The sequence below is a fragment of the Chelonia mydas genome, chromosome 8 (assembly GCF_015237465.2).
Source record: "Chelonia mydas isolate rCheMyd1 chromosome 8, rCheMyd1.pri.v2, whole genome shotgun sequence".
NCBI classification, from domain to species: Eukaryota; Metazoa; Chordata; order Testudines; family Cheloniidae; genus Chelonia; species Chelonia mydas.
The window spans coordinates 55,751,468-55,772,407 of record NC_057854.1 but is presented as its reverse complement, the minus strand read 5'-3'; the positions used below and the strand labels follow the sequence as shown (position 1 = coordinate 55,772,407).

The following is a 20,940-nucleotide window of genomic DNA, read 5'->3' as shown; positions in this document are numbered from 1 at the left end:
TCTGAATGCTTAACACATAACTATGTTCCAGTCCTGGAGTCTGAAATCTGGGAAACCCTGTAACTCCACATTGTCTCTCCAGACTGCATGGTCTTACTGGGTATGTTTAGACCGCAGCTGGGAACATGTCTCCCAGCCTGTGTAGACAGACCTGCGCTAGCACTGGTCAAGCTAGCATGCTAAAAAATATGGTATGGCCATTGTGGCATGGGGAGAGAATTAAGTGGCTCAAGAGTAAGTAATGGAAAACCAGGAACCAGAACCTCACCTCAAGCAGCTTCCTAAAATCATGCTTGTTTTATGAGGAGTTTGGCCAGATGCTGAGCACTGCACCCAGCACTGAGCCAACCATGGTGCACGATGACCTGGTCAGCCAGGATGGTGCCCTGCTGGGCTCAGAATGCGGCATGGGGACTGTTGGGAGCCAGCAGCAGGCACTGAGTGGGGACAACGAAGTCACTCTATTGCTGAAACCGCCTCCAGAACAGGCTTTGGAGCAGGAGCAGCCGCAGCACATCCTGGGTTCGTACTCAGAGGAACTGATAGTACCCTGCCAAGAAACAGCCCGCTGTGAACCCTGCAACAGACATGGACAGGACAGAAGCCACCCCTGAGCGTGGTAAGTTTCTGGCTCCATTTTAAATATTTGATAATACAGTAATAGGAGGAAATAGGATTTCCACTCTATGACTCAATGCAAAAGTTATGAGAAGCCTCAGCTAGCAGCGTGTATCCACGAATAGCAAATTGCATGCCACTGGTGTGGCTCCCCTTCCACTACCACATGCAGTTCAAAAAGGTGACTGGGAAATGCAAACCGGAAAAAACACCTTTAAAGTGTATTTTTACTGGAAAGGCACAGATTTTTGCTAGGGCCATTCCTGTTCCTTAATTGCCATATCTGTAAGTATGCTGCTCTGTAACCATTCTATGGTGTATTGAGCCACCTAGAAACAGTGGCTCCAAGAAGGAACTCCAGATAGTTAGCCACATTTTGGGGAAGGGCATATTTTCCGGGGCCACCTCAATAGCTGACCAGCCCACACCATTCATCAATGTGCTGTGCAATCACTATACATTTGAATTCTTCTGTTGCATAAACTGCAGGTTTCACACCAGCAGCTTGGAATATCATCTCCCTTTGCCAATAGGGCACCACAAGAACTGTTATGTCTTCCAAAATGTGGAAGGCCTGAAATGATAAAAAAAAAAAAAAAAAGCGTTGGTAGCATGGCAACTGATGGAAGCCTCACCCCATCCCCTCAAAAAAACCCTAAGTTTTGCAAAATCAATAAAGCAGTTTTGCATTTTTAATGTACCATTAATTTTTATGTACCATTGTGCCTGCAATGCTTTTGCTCCAATTAACTAAGCTGTGTCCAGGGATCTTCTATTGTTTGAAGCATCCTTCTCGCAATATAGTGTAAAAGTATCGTTTTCTGTCCTTGAAATTCCACAAGGATCTTTTCTGTGCTCCTGCAGTGAGCTATTTGAGACAATAACCCTCTGTATCTTGTCCTGGTTCCAGGCCACTCAATCTCTACTGGCTCCAGGACCTCCACCCTGCAGCTAAAGGTTGGGCCAACGTACCTTCACAGACTGTTCCAAAAGGAAGCATTTCCATGATGAACTTACAATTGACATTCTGGAGAGGGCGAACAAGCAGGTCCAGTACCAAAAACAGAAGGATCTGGGGCTAGAAGAAAGGCATGCAGCAAGGAAAGAGGAAAGGCTCAGGCTGGCTGCACAGCTTGAGGACAGGGTTTCAGCACTGGAGCAAGCACTTCCTTCACAGTTCCTGGAACAGGAACAGTGGCTAAGGGAGGAGGACAGAGCTCAGCAGAAAGAGCTGTTTGAGAGGCTCATATCACTAATGATTGCAAGAGTAGCAGCTCCTGCTGCATCATCCACATCACGGACTGATTCCCCTGCACACTACCCTGTGCTGCAGTCCAGAAGCAGCTTGGACATCTCCATGGCTGGGTAGTGCATGTGAGTGGGCCCCATGAGTGGCTGGGCAGGGCAACCTTGCCCCTATAGCCCTCCCCATTGACCCTCTCCCCTGTGGATGCCTTCACCTCTGTCCCACAGCAGCACTTGCCTGGCAAATGGGGGAAAGAAGGGAAAGGAGAACCGGTGGCCAGGGTCCATGCTATGGTAGGGGTTCTGTCTTGTAACTGGTTTCACTTGTTTATGCACTTTATTTTATAGTGGTTTTTTTTCCCCCATAAGGTTGTGTTGTCACTGGTGTGATAGTGTGGTAATGACAGCTGGCCTGCCTGGCAGTGGGTGAATGTTGTACTTTTCTAATACATATTTATAAACAACGGGGTTTTTATTTCCTCTGGAAAGCTTATTTCTATAACTGCTTCACATCATATGGTGTGTGTTCTAAATAACAAAGGTAAACACATGATCAGGGACCATTGGGAATTAGTATGCACAGAGTAGGAGTACTTGTGGCACCTTAGAGACTAACCAGTTTATTTGAGCATGAGCTTTCGTGAGCTACAGCTCACTTCATCGGATGCATAGATGAAGTGAGCTGTAGCTCACGAAAGCTCATGCTCAAATAAACTGGTTAGTCTCTAAGGTGCCACAAGTACTCCTTTTCTTTTTACGAATACAGACTAACACGGCTGTTACTCTGAAACCTATGCACAGAGTGTCGCTCAATACAGTTATCTATAGCAATCCATACTTCAATCACTTCCTTACATCAATCCATACTGTGAATAACCCCTTTCCCCCTATTTCATAAGTGATCACGTCATTCAAAAATACACAGCATGGCACTAAAATTCTGAACCCCACTCCATCCCCCACCAATCAATGACTCCCATACCACCCTCATCTCCCAAGCACATTCATATAGGTACTATTCCCCACTTCCATTGGACCATGCAAGTCCATAATGTGGAAGCACAAAGCATGCCTGACTTCTGTTGCCCGGGCAAATCCAGCCCCAGTAGCTGCACTTTCTGGTTGAGTGTACAGATTCAGCAGCCCCTCACTGTCATGGGTCCATCCAGGGAGAAATGGTTCAACTCTCGCTTCACAAAGATTGTGAAGAGCACAGCAAGCCATAATAATAGAAACAGCATCAATGACACCAGCATGCAAATGGGTCTGTAAACATCGCAAATGGGACTTTGAGCTGCTGAAAGCACATTTAACAACAATTCTGCACCTGCTGAGAGTTTAATTAAATTGTCTTTTGCGAGGGTCTCTGAAATCAGGATATGGTTTCATAAGCCAAGGCACAAGGAGATATGCAAGGTCCCCCAGAATAACAGTGTGGACAGTCTTTTGGTGGGAATAGCGTCCCAGCCTGTCCACGAATGTAGACTCCTGATAGGTAGAAAACCCATCATGAACTTTTCCAGTGCAACCCATGCTGATGTTCATAAATTGCCCTCTGTGGTCCACAAGGGCCAGCCTAACAGTGGAGTAGTATCCTTTGCAGTTATGTGCTCCTGGAGGAGAGCAAACTATGGGCACATGAGTCTCATCATTGGCCCTAGCGCAGTTTGGAAACACCATTCTCTCAAAGCCAGTAATTACTTCAGGAATATCTTTTATGGCCACCACCTTGGGGTAAACCACATACCTGATCACCTCAGAAGCCTCCGCCACCACTTTACCCAGAGTCAGCTTTCCAACACTAAATTGGTTTGCAATGGACCTGTAGCAGTCTGGGGTAGCCAGCTTCCAGACGCTATGCCAACCCACTTCTGGACCAGCAGGGTTGGCCGCATGCATGTTTCTTTGTGCTATTCACAAAGCTCCAAAAATGTAGCTTTCTTCATGCTAAAGTTCTGGACCCACTGCTGGTCATCCCAGGTCTGCATGACAATGTGATCCCACCAGCCTATGGCCTTGCTTCAGAAGCACTGGTCTACATAGAGGGCTATATCAAGTGTACTGAGAAGCATCAGACCGTTCAAGTCTGCCATGCCTGGGTACTCCTATTCCTCTGCTTCCTCCTCCTCCAGCTCCATCATAAGCTATGACAGGTGTCTTTGGTGGTTCAGAAAATGCCACTGAAATGTCCATCAGCACCTCATGGAAGCTCTGCCAATTTCCTGACATAAGAGTGCAAGTGCAAGCCAGAGAAGTTCTTCAAAAGGTGCCTCCTCCACGTTTCTGGCTCTGGTAGCTGGGAGTGCACTGAGCAAAATGACTCCAGGCAGGCCATTCAAACTTCCTGTAATGTACAGGGTGGATAGTCAAGTTTTCCTGCAGTGCATCATGGTCAAAGGGCTAGAGCGGCCATGTTTCAGGTGGGCACTAGGGAGTCTGGGATATGGTTGTTTTGACTCAGGTCTGAGTGCTGCAGTGTGGACAGCAGAGCCCTAGATTTGAGCCCGGGTTAGAAAATTCTTAACGTAAAGTTAACAATCAGTGTAGATGTTCAAGCCCCGGGTTCTCTAATCCAGTGTCAGCTGACTCGAGTCCCACTAACCCTGGGGTTACATTGCAGTGTAGACATACCCGAAGTGGCCATATTTTCAAAAGTGTCCACACCCAGCAGTTCCCACACCCTTCTGCAGAGTAGCTCCTATTGGCAGCTGCAGAGTGCTCAGTACCTTAGAAAAATCTAACCACCTCACTTAGGTGCCTAAATGTGAAATCTTCCCTTAACTAAATTCATTCTCACAATACTTGGCTAAGGTAGGCACGTAAAGTTCTCCCACAGTGCACCAAGGTCTCAGAGTGAGTCACTAGCAGAGCCAGGATTACATCTCAGGAGTTCCTGGCCCTCCATCCCAGGCTAAGCTCACTAAACTTCTGTGTTATGTTGTTCGTTGTCTTACAACCAAACCACTTAAAATGATGTGAAAATACTTTTCGCGGTACTACAGTGATTCAGCTAATTTTCTGGGATGCATTATGTACAACAGACCAATAAAATATACTTTCTAAAAAACACAGCATACTTTGATGCCGTTATGCAATGTTTCCACTCAAGCTGCTTTACTCTTGTTGTGGTCAACTTTCTCAGGTTCAAACCTGCAGCAGCCAGGAAATCCACTTAACTGTACTATTTGCTTTCCTTCTATTTTTTTAGATGCACTTAGGGCCAAAAACAATGGAAAAGCAAAATCTACATAAAAGGGATCCACATTAAAAACCCTCATGTTTTTCTGATGGAGCAAAGGATGAAACCTTGGCTCCAGTAGCTTAGCTGCTGACATAGGCATTAGAGACCGCAAATGACTGTCCTGGGAGGGATTTATAGATGCATTTCACTACTACCCCTTTATGGCCTAGTGGATCTACACAGTAGTCATATATCTCTGATATGTTCGCTATTCTCTGTTCTACTGGAGGGCATGCAACAGGATGTGGAATTCACTTTCAGAGGGTCCTGTGAACAGTTGACCACAGTATTTATGCTACTTTTGGACCTACATAGTTCACAGAATTTGGCAAATAAAGTGAGCAACTACAGAAATACAGAAAAGGAATCAATTTCACAGTAATTTGTATCTGCATAGCTCTATCATATACTACAGGCGGTATTTTAGTAATATCATACTTCATTATCCGCTTCCCTTCAACACAGAATCAGAATGTTGCCCAGGTACCAGTTTGAATAAATTATTTGCACCAAGAATTTTTGCCCTGAGGAATTTATCACCACATTTGCTAAATTACCTCCACTTGAAACATACACACAAGCAGCAGAGTATCCTCCTTAGTATCCTACTATGCTATTTTACCATGAAAAGCACAGATTTGTTACAGAAACATTGGAGTTGGCAAAAATTAAGGTGCATTTCTTTATGAACACTATCTAAAATGAAAATCACTCCATTTTTACTTACCATCAGCTTTTTAACTCTGGCATTAATTACCTGGTCAAAATTTAACAACATATTTACTTGACAGTGACTTTGCAGAGCTGGCTTTGTAGCAAAAGCCAGAGAAAAATATTCTCATAGGACACAAGAACAGGGCAAAGTATCAAGTACCAAGTTATATCTGTAGAGAAAAAGTGGGAAATAAGACTAGACAGAATGGCATCTTCATTTCTCTGAGTTTCTGACATTGGTCTTTTATGTGGAAAATGCTTATAGCTCAAACTCCATTTACAGTTTTTGAACAGAAGGGAGCAATGTATGACCTTTCTACTAGAGGGAAGATGAAAAGGTTCACCTCAAAGCACATAGTAGCAATTAGGTTGAATAATATGTCTTGTCAGCATTGGGTAAGTAAACAGATGAATTAGGAATTGGTACCTTTACTATTCCTATGTAAAAGTGCTAGTAGGTTCTCAGTGCTCACAAAAGTCACAACATTTCTGTTAAAAAAAAAAAGTTTTGCCTTTCAGGAAAAAAAAAAAGTATACTGCCCAAATCAGCTCATTTTGCAACCCAATGCCCCAGTCTTATCCAGTCACCTTGTACCACTCTGGCAGTGCAAAGTAGTCATAAAGTCAGCGTATCTGTCTGAGAATTCTCCATGGAAAGGAGAATCCTTGCATGGAAGAGAGTGATCATAGTGCTCCTATACACACACACACACGCACACAAAAAAACCAAGTTCAGGGGACATGACATGGGGGAAGAGACATCGCTAGGTTACCTCACTGATTCCCAGCTGACCATATGGCCCCTGAAGCGGCTTTAATTTACAGCAGGAACCAGCCAGGTCCCCTGACAGCTCCATGATTGAGGGAGCATAAAAGTGGCATAAAGCCACCTTTGCCTCATCTTTCCCGGCATGCAACAAGTGCAGCCCTGCCAGGTCAGAGGATCTAGCCCTGGATATTTAAGAGATATCGGTACAGACACAAGGTATTGAGGTTTGGCTCAGTCGTCTCTAATAAACTCTGAAAGTGCAGGATGGAGAATGTATTGCATAGGAGCTATTTGGTGAATAATTCAGAAAATAAATATGATTGTAGGAATCAGGATCCATTACTGAATGGTTTTCAAACAAAAATGGGACAAATTTGCAATGAGTATAATTCCAGCAAATTTTACTACCTCTGTTCTTCTCTAGATTACTCATATTTCCTGCTGATTTATGGGACACAATAAGATTTAGGAAAAGGAACACCCTCATATTTTAAATTAGCCTGGGTTCAGACACTTTTAATAATGCAGACTGATATGTTGTCCTAATTGCTTTTTATGAGGTTAAGAGAACTATAATTAAATTAAGATTGCATACGCTTTAATTACCGACTTGGAGCTGCACTGATATCTAAAAGCAGCAGGAAATTATACATTGTACTATAACCAGCTGTAAAACTTACAACTCATCTGTCATGTTATTCATTATTTTCTGTGTTGACTCTGTCGTTTTAGCCAACTGAGTGACAGTTATGGAAGAGCAAAAGAGTGCCAGTTTGGAACAAGATTTTGAAGGGCAGGCTACACATACAGGTAAAGAAACAAAGTTAAGGGACATTGTTAAAAATTAATCCATGTGGAAGCCTGTAATTTTAATTTGCTGACTGGAATTCAGAATGCCTTGCACAGGTATATTCAGGTATACCCAGGATCAAATGAAAACATTTTTATGACTAATTCACACCCCTCTTGACTGGACAGGTTACGCAGGGTTGAATTCAGATCCAGCCTTATTGGTGCTTGAAGCAAATGGCTGCACAGGACACCAAAGCAGCAGTGGCGTTGTTCAGTGCAAATTTGATGTAGGCTACTTTGCCTCAGTCATTAACGATCTCCTTTATTCCTTTGTACTGAAAACAGCTGTAACCCACTCGCACTGGGTTATAAGTTTTCAGTCAAAAATGACGAAGTCTGGGAATCTTGCTTCCCATATGTCTTTGCCAGAGACATTAATGCCTCCTAGTGTGACAAGCAAAAATGTAAAGTGAAATCTTAAAGCTCTCAATTTGTTTGGAGGAGAAATCTTTGCTAAAAATTCATCCACAAGCCCTTTTGTCATAGCATAATATATACATTAAAAACTTTAAACCATCTTTGGTTGGATCCATTCTTCTTTTCTTTTTCCAGTGTCTACTGACTATTGTTTATGTGAGTGCTGTCACTGTACTCAGGGAGCATGGAAACATATGTTCTAAACAAGCTTGTTTTTCTCTCTGTGCCCCAGATGTTCCTATGTACTTTCCTTCAGCCCTACCCCTTGCAACACCTCTTCTTACAATTCCTTCCCAAATCAGCACTGTTGACCTGGGCTGAGATTTCAAAAAAGGACCCTAAAGTTAGAAGCCTAACAGGGATATAGTAGCCTAAATAAGTAACCTGAATTTCAAATGTGCTGAGCACTCAAGATCATCCATTGAGATATTAGGAGTTTCTGGGTGCTCACCACTTTTGGAATTCAGGGCATTTATTTAGACTCCTAATTGTTGGTTCCTGTTTTTGAAAATGTTTAGCCTAGATCTTTTTCCCATCTTATTGGGTGGCACATGCTCTCTTTTTACGTGTGGCTCTTTAATATTATATTTAGAATCTTTGGTCTCAAAGATCATGAAGTTAATTGTTTAATTCACAATTATAAAGCAACACACTCACCGAATGCAAAAAGACCCCACCAACTAGCAGTTTAGCTCTGAAGGGAGAATGCTTGACATTTTTGAATTTTTGGTGCAAGTTCAAATTTCACTGAACAACCACCACATACCACCCTGAAAATTTAACAAGTTTTCCTATGATATTTTTTTCAACTAGCTATAGATGCAGTTTTTGGAACCATTTGACATTTTGAACCAGTAACATTTTCAAAATATTTTTTGCAAAATGTTTTACTGTTTAATCAACCAGCTCTAGAGAGTAGGATTTGATTTTAGTTCTGTAATCAGAAATATTTCAGCATTGACTGAGACATACATTTCAATGTCATAGATATGGGCTATAAAGTCTCAGTGTTATGACCTCTTGTTTTGCAGTGCGTATAAGGTCTTTAAAATATGCCCTGTGTTCAAAGATACTGTCTTTCTGAAACTAACAAACAAAACCAAATAATTACGGATCTTTATCTCTCCTAGGGCCCAAAGGTGTGATCAATGACTGGAGAAAGTTTAAATTAGAAAGTGAAGACAGAGATTCCCTTCCTTTGAGCAAGAAAGAGATCCTCAGACAAATGTCTTCACCACACAGATCTCTCAGTAAAGATGATAAAGACACCAGAGAGAGATTTAGTCGTAAGGTAACAAGAGAAAAGAAAACATAAGTGAATTAATGATTCTGTACAAAACATGAAAACAAGAAAAATGCGGTATAAGCACAGGAGAAGCCAGAAACTACTGAATTTAATTGCCACTGGTTCCAACTTCCTTTGTGTCCTTGTACAAATCACTTAACATCTCCATCTCAGTTTTCCTCAGCTGCAAATTGGGACAATACTGAACTACCTCTAAGTGACATTGTGAAGTCAATGTTTATAAAGTATGTTGAACGTGAGAAGGACTGTGTGTGATACATGTTAGCATTAGTTGCCAAAATTTAACTTGGGGCCTATTGAAAGCGACAAGGCATTTGAATTATTATAAATAAAATACAGAGAGATCATGAAGGGGCAGATTATGCTATTCTTGCCCACACTGAGTAGTATTTTGCATTGCAAGTAGTCCCACTGAAGAAAATGAGACTACTCACAGAGTAAAGAACTACTTAGTAGAAAGATGGAAGCAACTGACTCAAAACGCACATGAAACAGAACACACCACTTGATCCTGACAATCTGGCCAACTGTTGACCAGTGCTGCATCTTCTACCCTCAATTAAGGTTAATGAGAAGACTGTGGTGAGATAATTCTCATGGTATCTAGCTGTCTCAGATTTTTTTCCCTCTTGTCAATATGGGTACCATGCAGAGACTGTTCTGATTGCCTTGGTAAATTATTTCCCCCTGAAAATAGATAAAGACCAGGGGTGAAATTCTGACCCTATTGAAGTCACTGGCAGAACTCCCACTGACTTTAGTTGGGCCAGGATTTCACCCAATGTGTCCTTGCTGATATTATTAGATATGTCAGTTGCCTTCAGTACCATTCACGTGTACACCCAAGTAAAGAGAGATGGGGTTTCCATTCAAAGGCTTAATTCCTCTCTCCAAGATTCCCCAAAGGGCAGTTTTGCACAATTATTCTTCTACCCAAGGGTCTTATGTGGAACATCTTGTTCCCCTCCTTGTTCAGTGAATATATAGATCCATTCAGTAATATAATGCTCTCTTAATATTCACAGATGAGTATGCAGGAGTATGAGCTCATCCATGGTGAGCAAGAGGATGAAAGCTGCCTACAAAAATACCGCAAACGCTGCATGCAGGATATGCATCAGAGGCTGAGCTTTGGGCCCAGATATGGCTCTCTGTATGAGCTGCAAAATGGGGAACAGTTCCTGGAAGTCATTGAGAAAGAGCGAAAAACCGTCCTGGTCATCGTTCACATTTACGAAGATGGCATCAAGGGCTGCGAGGCGCTAAACAACAGCTTAACTTGCCTTGCTGCAGAATACTCCACAATGAGATTCTGTAAGATAAAGGCATCTAACACAGGTGCTGGAGACCGTTTCTCAACTGATGTGCTCCCAACCTTGCTTGTCTACAAGGGTGGGGAGCTTCTGAGCAATTTTATTAGCATTACTGAACACTTCAGGGAGGAATTTTTTGCTGTGGATGTGGAATCTTTCCTACATGAGTATGGGCTGCTACCCGAAAAGGAGATTCCAGCACTTGGAAATGGCAATACAGATGATCAAGATATTGAATAATTAGAGAGGGATATAGCCCTTCATTATCTCCTATTTCTCCATATATTGCAATTGGATCTCAGCAGAACCCATGATCATTTAGAGAAGCCTGTGTGCGCTCATTACTTTATACATAAGATATACATATATAAATATTTCTTAACTGTCAGTACGTGAACTTTATTTAAAGCACATCTAACAGGCCTGTACATATTTGTTCCTATGCAATCTCCACTAATAACAAAATTAGGAGAAAATGCAGGTGACAATAATAGGTTTTAAATTAGACACAGGTCTTAAAAGGTAATTTAGGCCAATCCTGGGCCCACTAAAGCCAAAAGAAGGTTAGCATCTAATGTCAGTCAGAACAGAATCAGGCCCTTCTAAACTCCTTCTTCAGTGTATGTAACTCCTGCGGGAATTATGCGCCAATGCCCATGTGCAGAATTTATGTCACTGCAGATTTTTTTTTTTGCTTCCCCACAGAAAAATTGCTTTCTGAGGGGGAAGCCACAAGAGCAGTCACGCAATTCCCCCCCTCCCCAGTAGTATGTTTCAGGTGCCCAGGGCAGCTGGCAGAGAGGTAAATCATTGTGGGGCAGGACTGGGGAAGACCCAGTTGGTGGCTCCTACCCTGTGCCAGGCTCAGCTGCTAGTCCTGGCTGGGCTGGAGAGGACAGGACAGGACTTCCTCTTCCCCTGCATGGCCTCTGGGGCTGGGTCAGACCCACTCTCAAATTTCTTCCCAGGCTGTAGGAAGCTCTGCAAACTCCACCCCCAGCGCTTCCTGCACCCATCACTCCTCAGGTGCAGGGGGAAGGATCACTGTGCAGGGGGAGGTCCCCCATCTACCCAACCCCCATGCACCAGACCCTCCTACAGAGCCTCACCCCCCCCCCCCCCGACCCAGACCCCCTCCTGACAAGCCCCACTTCCCTGATACCACCCCAATGAGCCACCTGCACCAGGATTCCCACCACCCTGAGAGCCAACCAGCTGCAACTGGATCCCCACCCCACTAAGCCCCACTCTCCCAACATCTGGATTCCTCCACAGCCTCCCAGACCTCTCTACCAAGCTCTATCCCTCCCACACCATGACCCCCTGGTTGAGCCCCAACCACCTTCACCTGGACCCCCCCTGCAGCATCCCATTACCATTGCACCCAGAACCCCCCAACAAAGCACCTGTGCAGCCAGATCCCCCCTGCACACAGATCCCCTAGGGAACTGCCCACACCCAGATTGCCCCACACAGAACCCTCTCAACCCGCAGTTGGACCCCCCACACTACACCCCTCCACACTTGGACCCTGCCTGCATCTGGCACAGAGGGGCAGGGCCCTGGGGTGTTTCTAGGGCAGGCCTGGTCCTTGCGCTGTATGAGGGTTGGGTGCAGCCTCACTGCTGAGTCCATGTTCCAGGGGGAGCTGCAGAGTGATCTCCCACCTCTGTGCAGCCAGTGATCTGTGCTTCTCAATGCCATGCTGGAGCTGCCACATTTATTTAACAAATAAAATGTGCAGAAATGTGCAGAATTTTTAATTTTTTGGTGCAAAATGCCCTCAGGAGTAGTTTGTGAAAAAATTAAAAAACCACCCTACACATCTACAGCAAGGACAGGACTATACGCAAGATCACCACATGATTGAAGTCATTTGCAAAACTCCCACTTATTTCAGTGGGGCCAGAATTTCACCCAATAACGTTAAAGATAAATCAGTATCTGGGCTGTAAATGTTCACAAGTTACATACATAAGAAATATAGGGCACAGTGTTAAATATTTGGTTTTGTATTTAACTTTTAATAATTGTGAAAATATGGATTAGCTCATTGCTGAAACAATATCTCTTCTTGAGAAAATAATATCACAGATGCTTAAAGTTTGCATTAACAAAGAGGTTAATCAGCTGCTTTCCAGTATAGTGTTGTAGCACGTTCTGACCATTGATGTTGCTTAGTTAAAATATTTGTGATTCCTGAGCAATTATATTTTGTGTTTATGTAATTAATATGAATAAAGCTTAACAAAGAATCAAAACTTCAATAACAAATATGAAAGTCATTCATAAAATGTACCTTAATGATCCTTATGAGGAACTACCAGAAAGGTTTCCAACTCGTTAGAAAAAAAGTTCACCAAACTCAAATTTTGAAACATGTTATTAAAAAAGGGACATGTGGGGAACAAAGAGGCTGTTTGGACTAAAGGAATGCAGGGTCAATGCACACAACGATTTGTTCTTTCTTTCACTGAGAAAAGTTCCTTATGTTTTATAGTTAAAACCACTTAAGAACGTCAATTATGGCACAAAATACAATGAAACACAAGTTGCCCATTTGTCACATTTTGATATTACTCATTGGCATGGTTTGAGGCCGAGTAGTTTGATCATTACTGACACCACCTCAGGTTATTAAGACTTACACATTTATCAACCTAGCTTACATTTCACCATTGCTACTGTTTGCTAGCTTTTTGAATTTTATTCACGATGGATAACAAAACTAGGCTAGTAAGTTTCCCTTTAGGGTCAAGGTCAGATCAAATGCTCCATGTGCAGAATTCCAGTTGATTTTGATGGGAGCTGAGCATGTAGATGTCCATTAATCCTCCTAATCTTAGTGCCCCAGCCACATGCAGAACATTCATTGGCACAACTCCAACATCAACTCCTTGATTTGTTACTGTTCGAATATATTTTTTTCTCACTTGCAATCATCCAGAAAAACATTACATATGAATTCAAAGTGACACCCGATGAAATGAGCTGTAGCTCATGAAAGCTTATGCTCAAATAAATTTGTTAGTCTCTAAGGTGCCACAAGTACTCCTTTTCTTTTTTGCAGATACAGACTAACACGGCTGTTACTCTGAAAAGTGACACCATTTGCCTATAGAGCAATACAATATGGAGGTTTGCAAAACATATCCTTTTTAAACTTATTTTGAACTTCAAACTTAAAATATGTTCCTTTTTAAAATAAAAGACATTCAAATGGGGCGTATGCCTGGTTTAGGTAATGCTGAAAACCCACTTCGCCATTAGACATGCTTTCTGGTAATATTCATTGCAAGCCAGCAGGCAAAAAGCAGACTTCATTTCAAAAGGAGGGAGGGAGCTAAATAGAGAAAGCAGCATGTAAGTGCATTACACATATTGATAGACAGATAAAACACTTATCACACAACATGAGATTCATGAACTATATAAATAAGTGACGGTTCCCTAACTTTCAAACATAAATCCACTTGCACTCCCGTCTCAATCTAAACTACTATTTAGACTATTTCACACTATAAAATGATTGACAATTTTCTTTTCAACCTAGAACTTAAATGACACAATGCTGAGACATGAATTCTCCAAGAATTGTCAAGTATAGCTGGTATTTTACATTAGTCAAATCCTCCACTATGGTGCTTGGTGGAATAATGCAGGCAGCACATGGCTCTTTCAAAGCAGCCCCTTTCTGTTCTCTGCCCCCTCACATTTCCATCCCTAGCTAAAAGTAATCCAGCTGATCTTATGTAACATTTCTATTCCAGTGAGTAGGGGCTTGGTGTGGTTTTTTGGAACAGTTGCCACCTGAAGGGGCAAACAATTACCACCAGGTATTGGGCTCTTTCCTCTTTAGCTGTAGCATGAGGTGAATAATTATTATCCCATGCAGAGTGGTGGTGGTGAGAGGGAAATGAATAAAATACTGATCTGTGGCACAGAGGAGAGAGAACATAACAGTGAAGGGAAGGAAATGATCATTTCTGATGAAGCAGCACGCTCCTTTCCCCTCCCATCCAACACAAAAATAAAATATAAAATAAGTCAGAAGCTGCGTCCATAGCTGGCTATAGGAAATAAACCACCACATTTCAACTTAAGAGGCAGATCATGAGTGCTTCAGCAGGATTTTCCTGAGGATTCCTTTAACCCATAACTATCACAATGAAACATCCATGTGGTGCCATTGCAGCATCCAAATAGTACTAGCAACAACACTCCACAGAAGGTGATCATGACTTACCAAACTTAAAAGCAAAGCTTTGATCACAGCATTAATCAACATTTCTCCAGGAAAGAAAGACTCACTGAGAGGCAGGATTTGAGTCACATATTGTAAATCATTGCATACAAGATTCTTGAATGACAAAGAGTAAAAGATTTAATGAACCCATGGAACAAAACTTCCTGCTATCTATAGCCCCAATCTGAAATTCACTGAATTCAATGGGAATCCGTCCATTTGCTTCAATAGGCTTTGGATCAGGGGAAATAAAACTAGCATCTTTGGCTGCGTGTACACACTGGTAAAAATGGGACTTGTAATTCACATCTGGTGTCACCCCACTGGAGTGAGCAATAGTAGACGCTAGCGTAGACAGAGCTCAGGCATTATGACTGTTGTATCACTCAGCCCCGCCATAAGCAGTACATCTGTACCAGTGGAAAATTATGGATCCTAGCATACACAAGTCCTCTGAGGCCTAAGTTCTTCTCTAGGTTTCACCAGTTTAACTTTGTTGATTTCAGTAGTTACCCATGTACTTTAGCATAAAATTCAGCCAACAGCTATATAATGTACAATAATTTGAAGCCACTGTATTTAAAGCAAAACTGCCAAACCAACGAAGATTAGCATGTGACAGGCAAGGAAAAATAAATAAAAGATTTATATAGGAGTATGGATCAAGGTTTTCAAACCTGCAGTGCCTAAACGTACATACCTCTGTACAATAATTGGCCAGGTTTTCGTAAGTGTGGAACACCCAGCAGTTCCAACTGAGGGCTTATTATTAGATTTTTTTTTTCCAGATATATCAGTGGAGACAAGCAAATGAATATGTAGGTCTCACCTGAAAATCTTCATTATAATTCAAGTGAGGGGGACCTCAGATTTCAACTGGATCCTTCAGATCCACTATATGCCTCATAGTGAAAGGTTAGATCTTGCAAGGGCGTAGGCGTGAGAAAGAGAGAGAGAGACAGGGAACCACTAATAAATAGTCCCTATCACTTTTGTTTTATTCTCAGTCCTGACTTCTTCCTCTTTTTAAAAATGCCCATTTCCCTAGTTTCTTAGGCTACTATAGTTAGTAAGGCAATTGTAGCGTTAATGCTAAAAAGCTAAGCAATCTCCCTTCCCTTGTCCCCACAGTTCTCAGATCACATTCCATCTTTCTGTAGTGAGAGTTGCAGATAGCCCACAGAGAGGCAGGCAAGGTCTGTTTCTTACTTCACCCACTGTTTCCTAAGGGCAGGATGTTTGCTGGGCTCAGTTCTTGTGGAGATGTTAACTGAATTCGCAATGTTTGTTGGAGAGGTTTTTATTAATTTACTTCCATTAATTCGTCAAGGAGCAAAGTATTAGGTTTTCCCTGCCCATTGCTCAGAAAGAAAGAAAAAAACTTCAAAGTTAGCCTTGCATTATACCTGGTGTTTCACCTTAGGCTATTTCAATTCCTCAGTGTCCACTCCCAAATCTTAAACATATGAGTCAGGCTTTGCTAAATCCATTATGCACACTTTTATTAAAATAATTCATCTGACAACACCAAGCACACTGTCAGCACTCTCCGCATAAAATAAAACAAATCTAGGTGATATATTAAATAAGAAATAAACATGTGGATAAAATATGGTCCACTTCCAAGCATCCATGGAACAGCAAATATGGCTAAACTCTGAATTACGCTACAAGTGGCGGCTGGCAGCCAGATTGCAGAGCCACTATTGGAATGTTGCATAATAAAGTGAGTTCTTGGCTCAATAAAATACTCCTCTGCTGAATGAGACTGTGATATCCTCAAATGCCATATGCTGAGGCTTTCTACATCCCCACCTCATTTTTAATGGCTGGATTCTGAAAATAAATGAGCAGAGAATAATTATGTCTTAGACTTTCCCCACTGAAGATAAACATTAGTATGTCTGGGTGCACATATGAAGGCACATTAGAAATTTTGAACTTAATAACAAATTCACTTTTATAAAGAGAGAGGGGGTGCTTCATTTTTTTCAGAAACAATCCTTTGACCTCATACTTCACCAACTTCAGATACGGATTTTTTCCCCCCAAAATGGAGCACTCCTTTTATTATTCATTTGCAATATTACTTTCAAAAGGCTGCACTGGCCATGTTAATTTGAGGCAGATCTGGAGTACAAGAAATCCCAAAGAACAAAACCTTGATACAGAAATAGCCACCTATCCCTGCCACTGCATGATTATTCCCTAGAGTACATCATCTATTGCTTCATTATTTTCAGAACTAACCTTCAATAAATGCATTTTCACTAAACAACTTCAGTAAAATCCTAAATCACAATACTGATCATATCCCTCAACCTATGGTACCAAGGAGAACATTACTGGTACAGGAAACTCTTCATTCGACTGAATTATTTGAATTCTTCACCATATTCTTTAATCCTTCACAATTCTGTAAAAATAAAAGAGGATTTACACACAAATTTGTGTGGGATAAAGGTAACAAATTGATGGGGGAAAAGTGACAGAGTTGCAATTTAGTTTTTTTAGGTGCAGGAGAGATGTGAACTTCAAAGTCTATAAAGAATTATTTAAATGCTCTGACTAGACTTCGCTAGGTCAGTCAGGGACATGAAGAGATGTGATCCCAGACTGGCTGGGCACTGCTATGTTGAAGCCCCTAGGGCATATGCAGTTATATCAGCAAAACCGCATTTTTACTGGTATAATCTGTTTTGCTCATGGTGGGGGGGAGGGGTGCCAAAAAGGGAGTGGCGGGACTCAAAGAAACACTTTGCCTGTACACTATACCAGTTTTCTTATACTGGTAAAGTGCTCCTAGTGTAAGCATGCCCTAATAAAAAGCATGGTGACATTAGAGTTAAGGAGAGAGGGTTGATCTGAGTAGAAAAACAGGAGCCATGAACTCACTAATTCTAATCCCACCTCCAATATTGACTCCTTGTGGTGTGTCAGGCTCAATTTCCCCACATGTAAAAATGGGGATAGACTTGTATACTTCAGACAGATGTTTGTGAGGAACATTTATTAATTACTCACTAAAGCTTTGTTTTGGCATTTCACATACAATAACAGTTTACCAGTCTCAGAGTTCACCATCTATGTAGGCAAAATACTAACAAATGTGGATGAGAACAACGTACAAAGCATGTAAATGAGCAGTTACGACAGGTATGGAGCAGACTTGTTTATACATATACACAATAAGAACAGTAATAAAATATTTTCACATTGTCTAGTTTTAATAAAGTATTCAGAAAAGATCACCTCTCTCTTTTTTATTTAAAATGCTATATTTTGACTAAGTCATCACAATACCAGCCGGTCAACAATTAACATATTTCACAGATTACTATTTTAAAAGAATTAACCTTTGCAATATGACTTATCCCAAAAATACACACATCGCTCTTTATTAACAAACCTGGGCTCTGGCCGACTATGAGATTTATTTTTGGCAGGTGAGAAATCAAATGCCAAAGTCAAGGACCCCTACTGGAGAATGCCCTGGCAGTCACTCTTTTCCTTTCTTGAGTGCCTCCACTGTGTTCTCAACTGAGAGACCCAGGGGAGAAAAAGAGATAACTTAGGTACCAAAGTCCAAGGTCCACCTTCTTTTAGCAGCCAGAAGTGGGGAAGGAATAAAGTACCTACTCATAACTAGGAGGACAGACTGACTTCTTCCTACCATTCTCTCAGGAGACAGGAACAGACTTGTGAGGAGCAGGTTTTTTTTTTTTTTTAAATTTCAAAAAGTCTTGAGATTGCTGAACCATACCTGCCACTATTGATTTGTCCCTGGCTCATTAAGAAGATACTTTGTCATAATTCTATTTTGCATCTGATGAATCCATCAGATTTATGTCAAATAGCACATATTTGCAAAATAAATTTGCTGCAGGAGGGCATCCCTGCACTTTGCTATAAGGGGCCTTGTTTTCTTCCTCGCCCTTCCAGTTGCTCCATTCAAAACAATGCAGTGAGAAGAAAAGAGAGTACATCAGAGAGGCCACCACTGCCTAATACAGGCCTCAACAATGCTCCAAGTCTGAAATTTAGCCTTTGGCCAACAATTAAAAAGAATTTCTATAATGTTCAAATTTGGTGTGTTAATAATGCTTAATGAAGACAATGCTTTTTATAGCTGCCGTTTACTCTAAGAGTCAGTCTAAGCTTTTCTTGATCTTTAGCAACACAGCAGTAATTGTACAAATCTGAACATCAAATTTTTCTTTTACTGGGTTTATTGTTTCCAGAATATAAAAATCAAATGAACAGGCGAGGTATTTTAACATTATTTCATTTGCAAGATACCTTTTATTCAAAGTTTGCTAATATTTTATGCTTGATTATGCTGTAGGCTCAAAGCTTTCCGATTTCTTCCTGCAATTTCAGTACCTTTGCATATAAACTCATTAAGCTGTAGTTACAAAGGTTAAATACCGTTCAGTCTGGTACATATCAGTTTATATAGTTACTTGAACTACATGAATGCCAACAACTTTTGTATAAAAGTGATATTTGTGAACCTTGTGTCAAACATTTTTCCTTGGAAAGCAATAATATACTTTAAAGATAGCACAGACTTACCTCTCTTATTCATATCTTAAAAACCTTAATTATTTATCAGCCTCTAAAAACTTATAAAATTATTCACGCCTGTCTCCATATTTGGGATTTGAATATCTGGGGAATTATCAGATATATCTTTCTTAACGGAAAGAGGGGAATTGAGTCAATCAGGATTGGATGGATAAGTCAGATCATGATGAAAAAGGAAGCATTAATTTCTGTTTATGATGCTTGAGCTAAGATATTTATATAGTGTGTGTTGGCCTAAAATGGGATTTTGGGGCTGCTACAAACTATTTGCATATTTATTACATCAGTTAACCAACCTGATGCACACAGTAGCATAGCTGGGGGGAGCGGCCGTTCGCCCTCTGAGCACAAGTGGCGCCTGTTTAATTTATAGGGGCCTTTTTTAATTTTAATCACCCGGTGGTGCTCCGGGTCTCCGGCTCGGCAGGGGCCTTCATGCGCTCCGGATCCTTGGCAGCATTTTGGCCTTCAGTGCTGCCGAGGACCCGAAGCGCCACCCGCTGAGTATAAGCGGGTGGCACCTTTTTTAATGTCCACTGCCCCTGTTCGCTCCGCCTAGCTACGCCACTGGATGCACATGCTTTAACAAAAAGAATATATGGAGTGAAAATCTGGTGCCACTGAAATCAGGGTTTTGCCACTGACTACAGCGGGGCCAGGGTTTCAATCCTTGTCTTTTTTTTTTTTTTTTTTTTTTTAAATACTTAACAGCACTTTAGCCCATATCAATGTTAAAGGATTCCTTAAGGCAAGACCTGTCATAGTAAATAATTACAAAAGGGCAAACGTTAAGATCCAGCAACCTTGAAAATGTCTCTTGAAAAATACAGTTAAGCTTTTAACAATGAAATTGTAATCAAGTAGCTGGGAAAAGGGGTTTTTTTTTTTTTTCTTCTTCTTTTTTTAAAGAATTCTTCCTGGAAAATAATGCTATTTTACAGGCAATTTCCATCAATGATATATACCTTTAGTTTCCTGGATATCTGATCCACCTACAGTATTTGCATGTTAAAATAAGATGAATAGATCACTACAATTAGAACACACCTAACTGGTGTATTTTAGGCAACATGTTTAGTTGCTATCATATGAAATCTTCGAAGCTTCCACCTTGTATTAATGTGAATATTGGTCAGTGTTCCCATGATGATTAGACTGCTTCTTTTGCTTGGAGTCTAGTCACTGAAGTAATTAAAGGAGAAGGTTACTGCAAAGATTGCAACTGCAGCTGCTATTGCTACACCTAAAACGACAAAGGAAAAAATACTTCCATGAGTGAAGAGGAGAGTACAATCACCGCAAGGCGGGGTGTGAAGAAAAGGAAGAGTGGGAACAATAAGAGTCATTTTTAACATTGCTGAGTAGCACTACAATGCCTAAAGATCAGATTGTATTGTTAGTCATAGAAATTCATTTTACAAGACAATCTACATAAATAATTTTTCAAAGTTCTTCAGAGATTCAATTAATCATAAACTCTACTCTTATGGGCCAAGTCACCAAAAGCCTAACGCATTAACTCTACGTTATGGCTTGATGATACCAAACTGACTCTCAGATTAAAGGTTATGGATAAAAGGGGCACAAACAAACTTAAATAATTCCAATACATGAATTAAATGTTGTTTCAGA

General features: G+C 41.2%; 2 protein-coding genes across 8 annotated transcripts in view; one reads left to right on the top strand and one right to left on the bottom strand.

Moving 5' to 3' along the window:
• PDC (phosducin) overlaps positions 1-11,207 on the top strand; it is a 31,131-nt gene extending 19,924 nt beyond the window's left edge. Inside the window, exons 2-4 of the mRNA XM_007056694.2 lie at positions 7,320-7,397; positions 8,987-9,147; positions 10,188-11,207. Of these exons, the coding sequence (XP_007056756.1) occupies positions 7,337-7,397; positions 8,987-9,147; positions 10,188-10,715 (750 nt within the window). The 5' untranslated portion in view covers positions 7,320-7,336 and the 3' untranslated portion in view covers positions 10,716-11,207. The remainder of the gene's footprint in view (positions 1-7,319; positions 7,398-8,986; positions 9,148-10,187) is intronic.
• Positions 11,208-12,614: 1,407 nt separating this feature from the next.
• ODR4 (odr-4 GPCR localization factor homolog) overlaps positions 12,615-20,940 on the bottom strand; it is a 38,412-nt gene continuing 30,086 nt past the window's right edge. For 6 of the 7 annotated variants that reach the window (XM_037906947.2, XM_037906945.2, XM_037906948.2 and 3 more), the window contains exon 14: positions 12,615-20,551. In XM_037906947.2, the coding sequence (XP_037762875.1) occupies positions 20,484-20,551 (68 nt within the window). In that variant the 3' untranslated portion in view covers positions 12,615-20,483. The remainder of the gene's footprint in view (positions 20,552-20,940) is intronic. The other variant, XR_006283334.1, reaches the window with a different exon arrangement.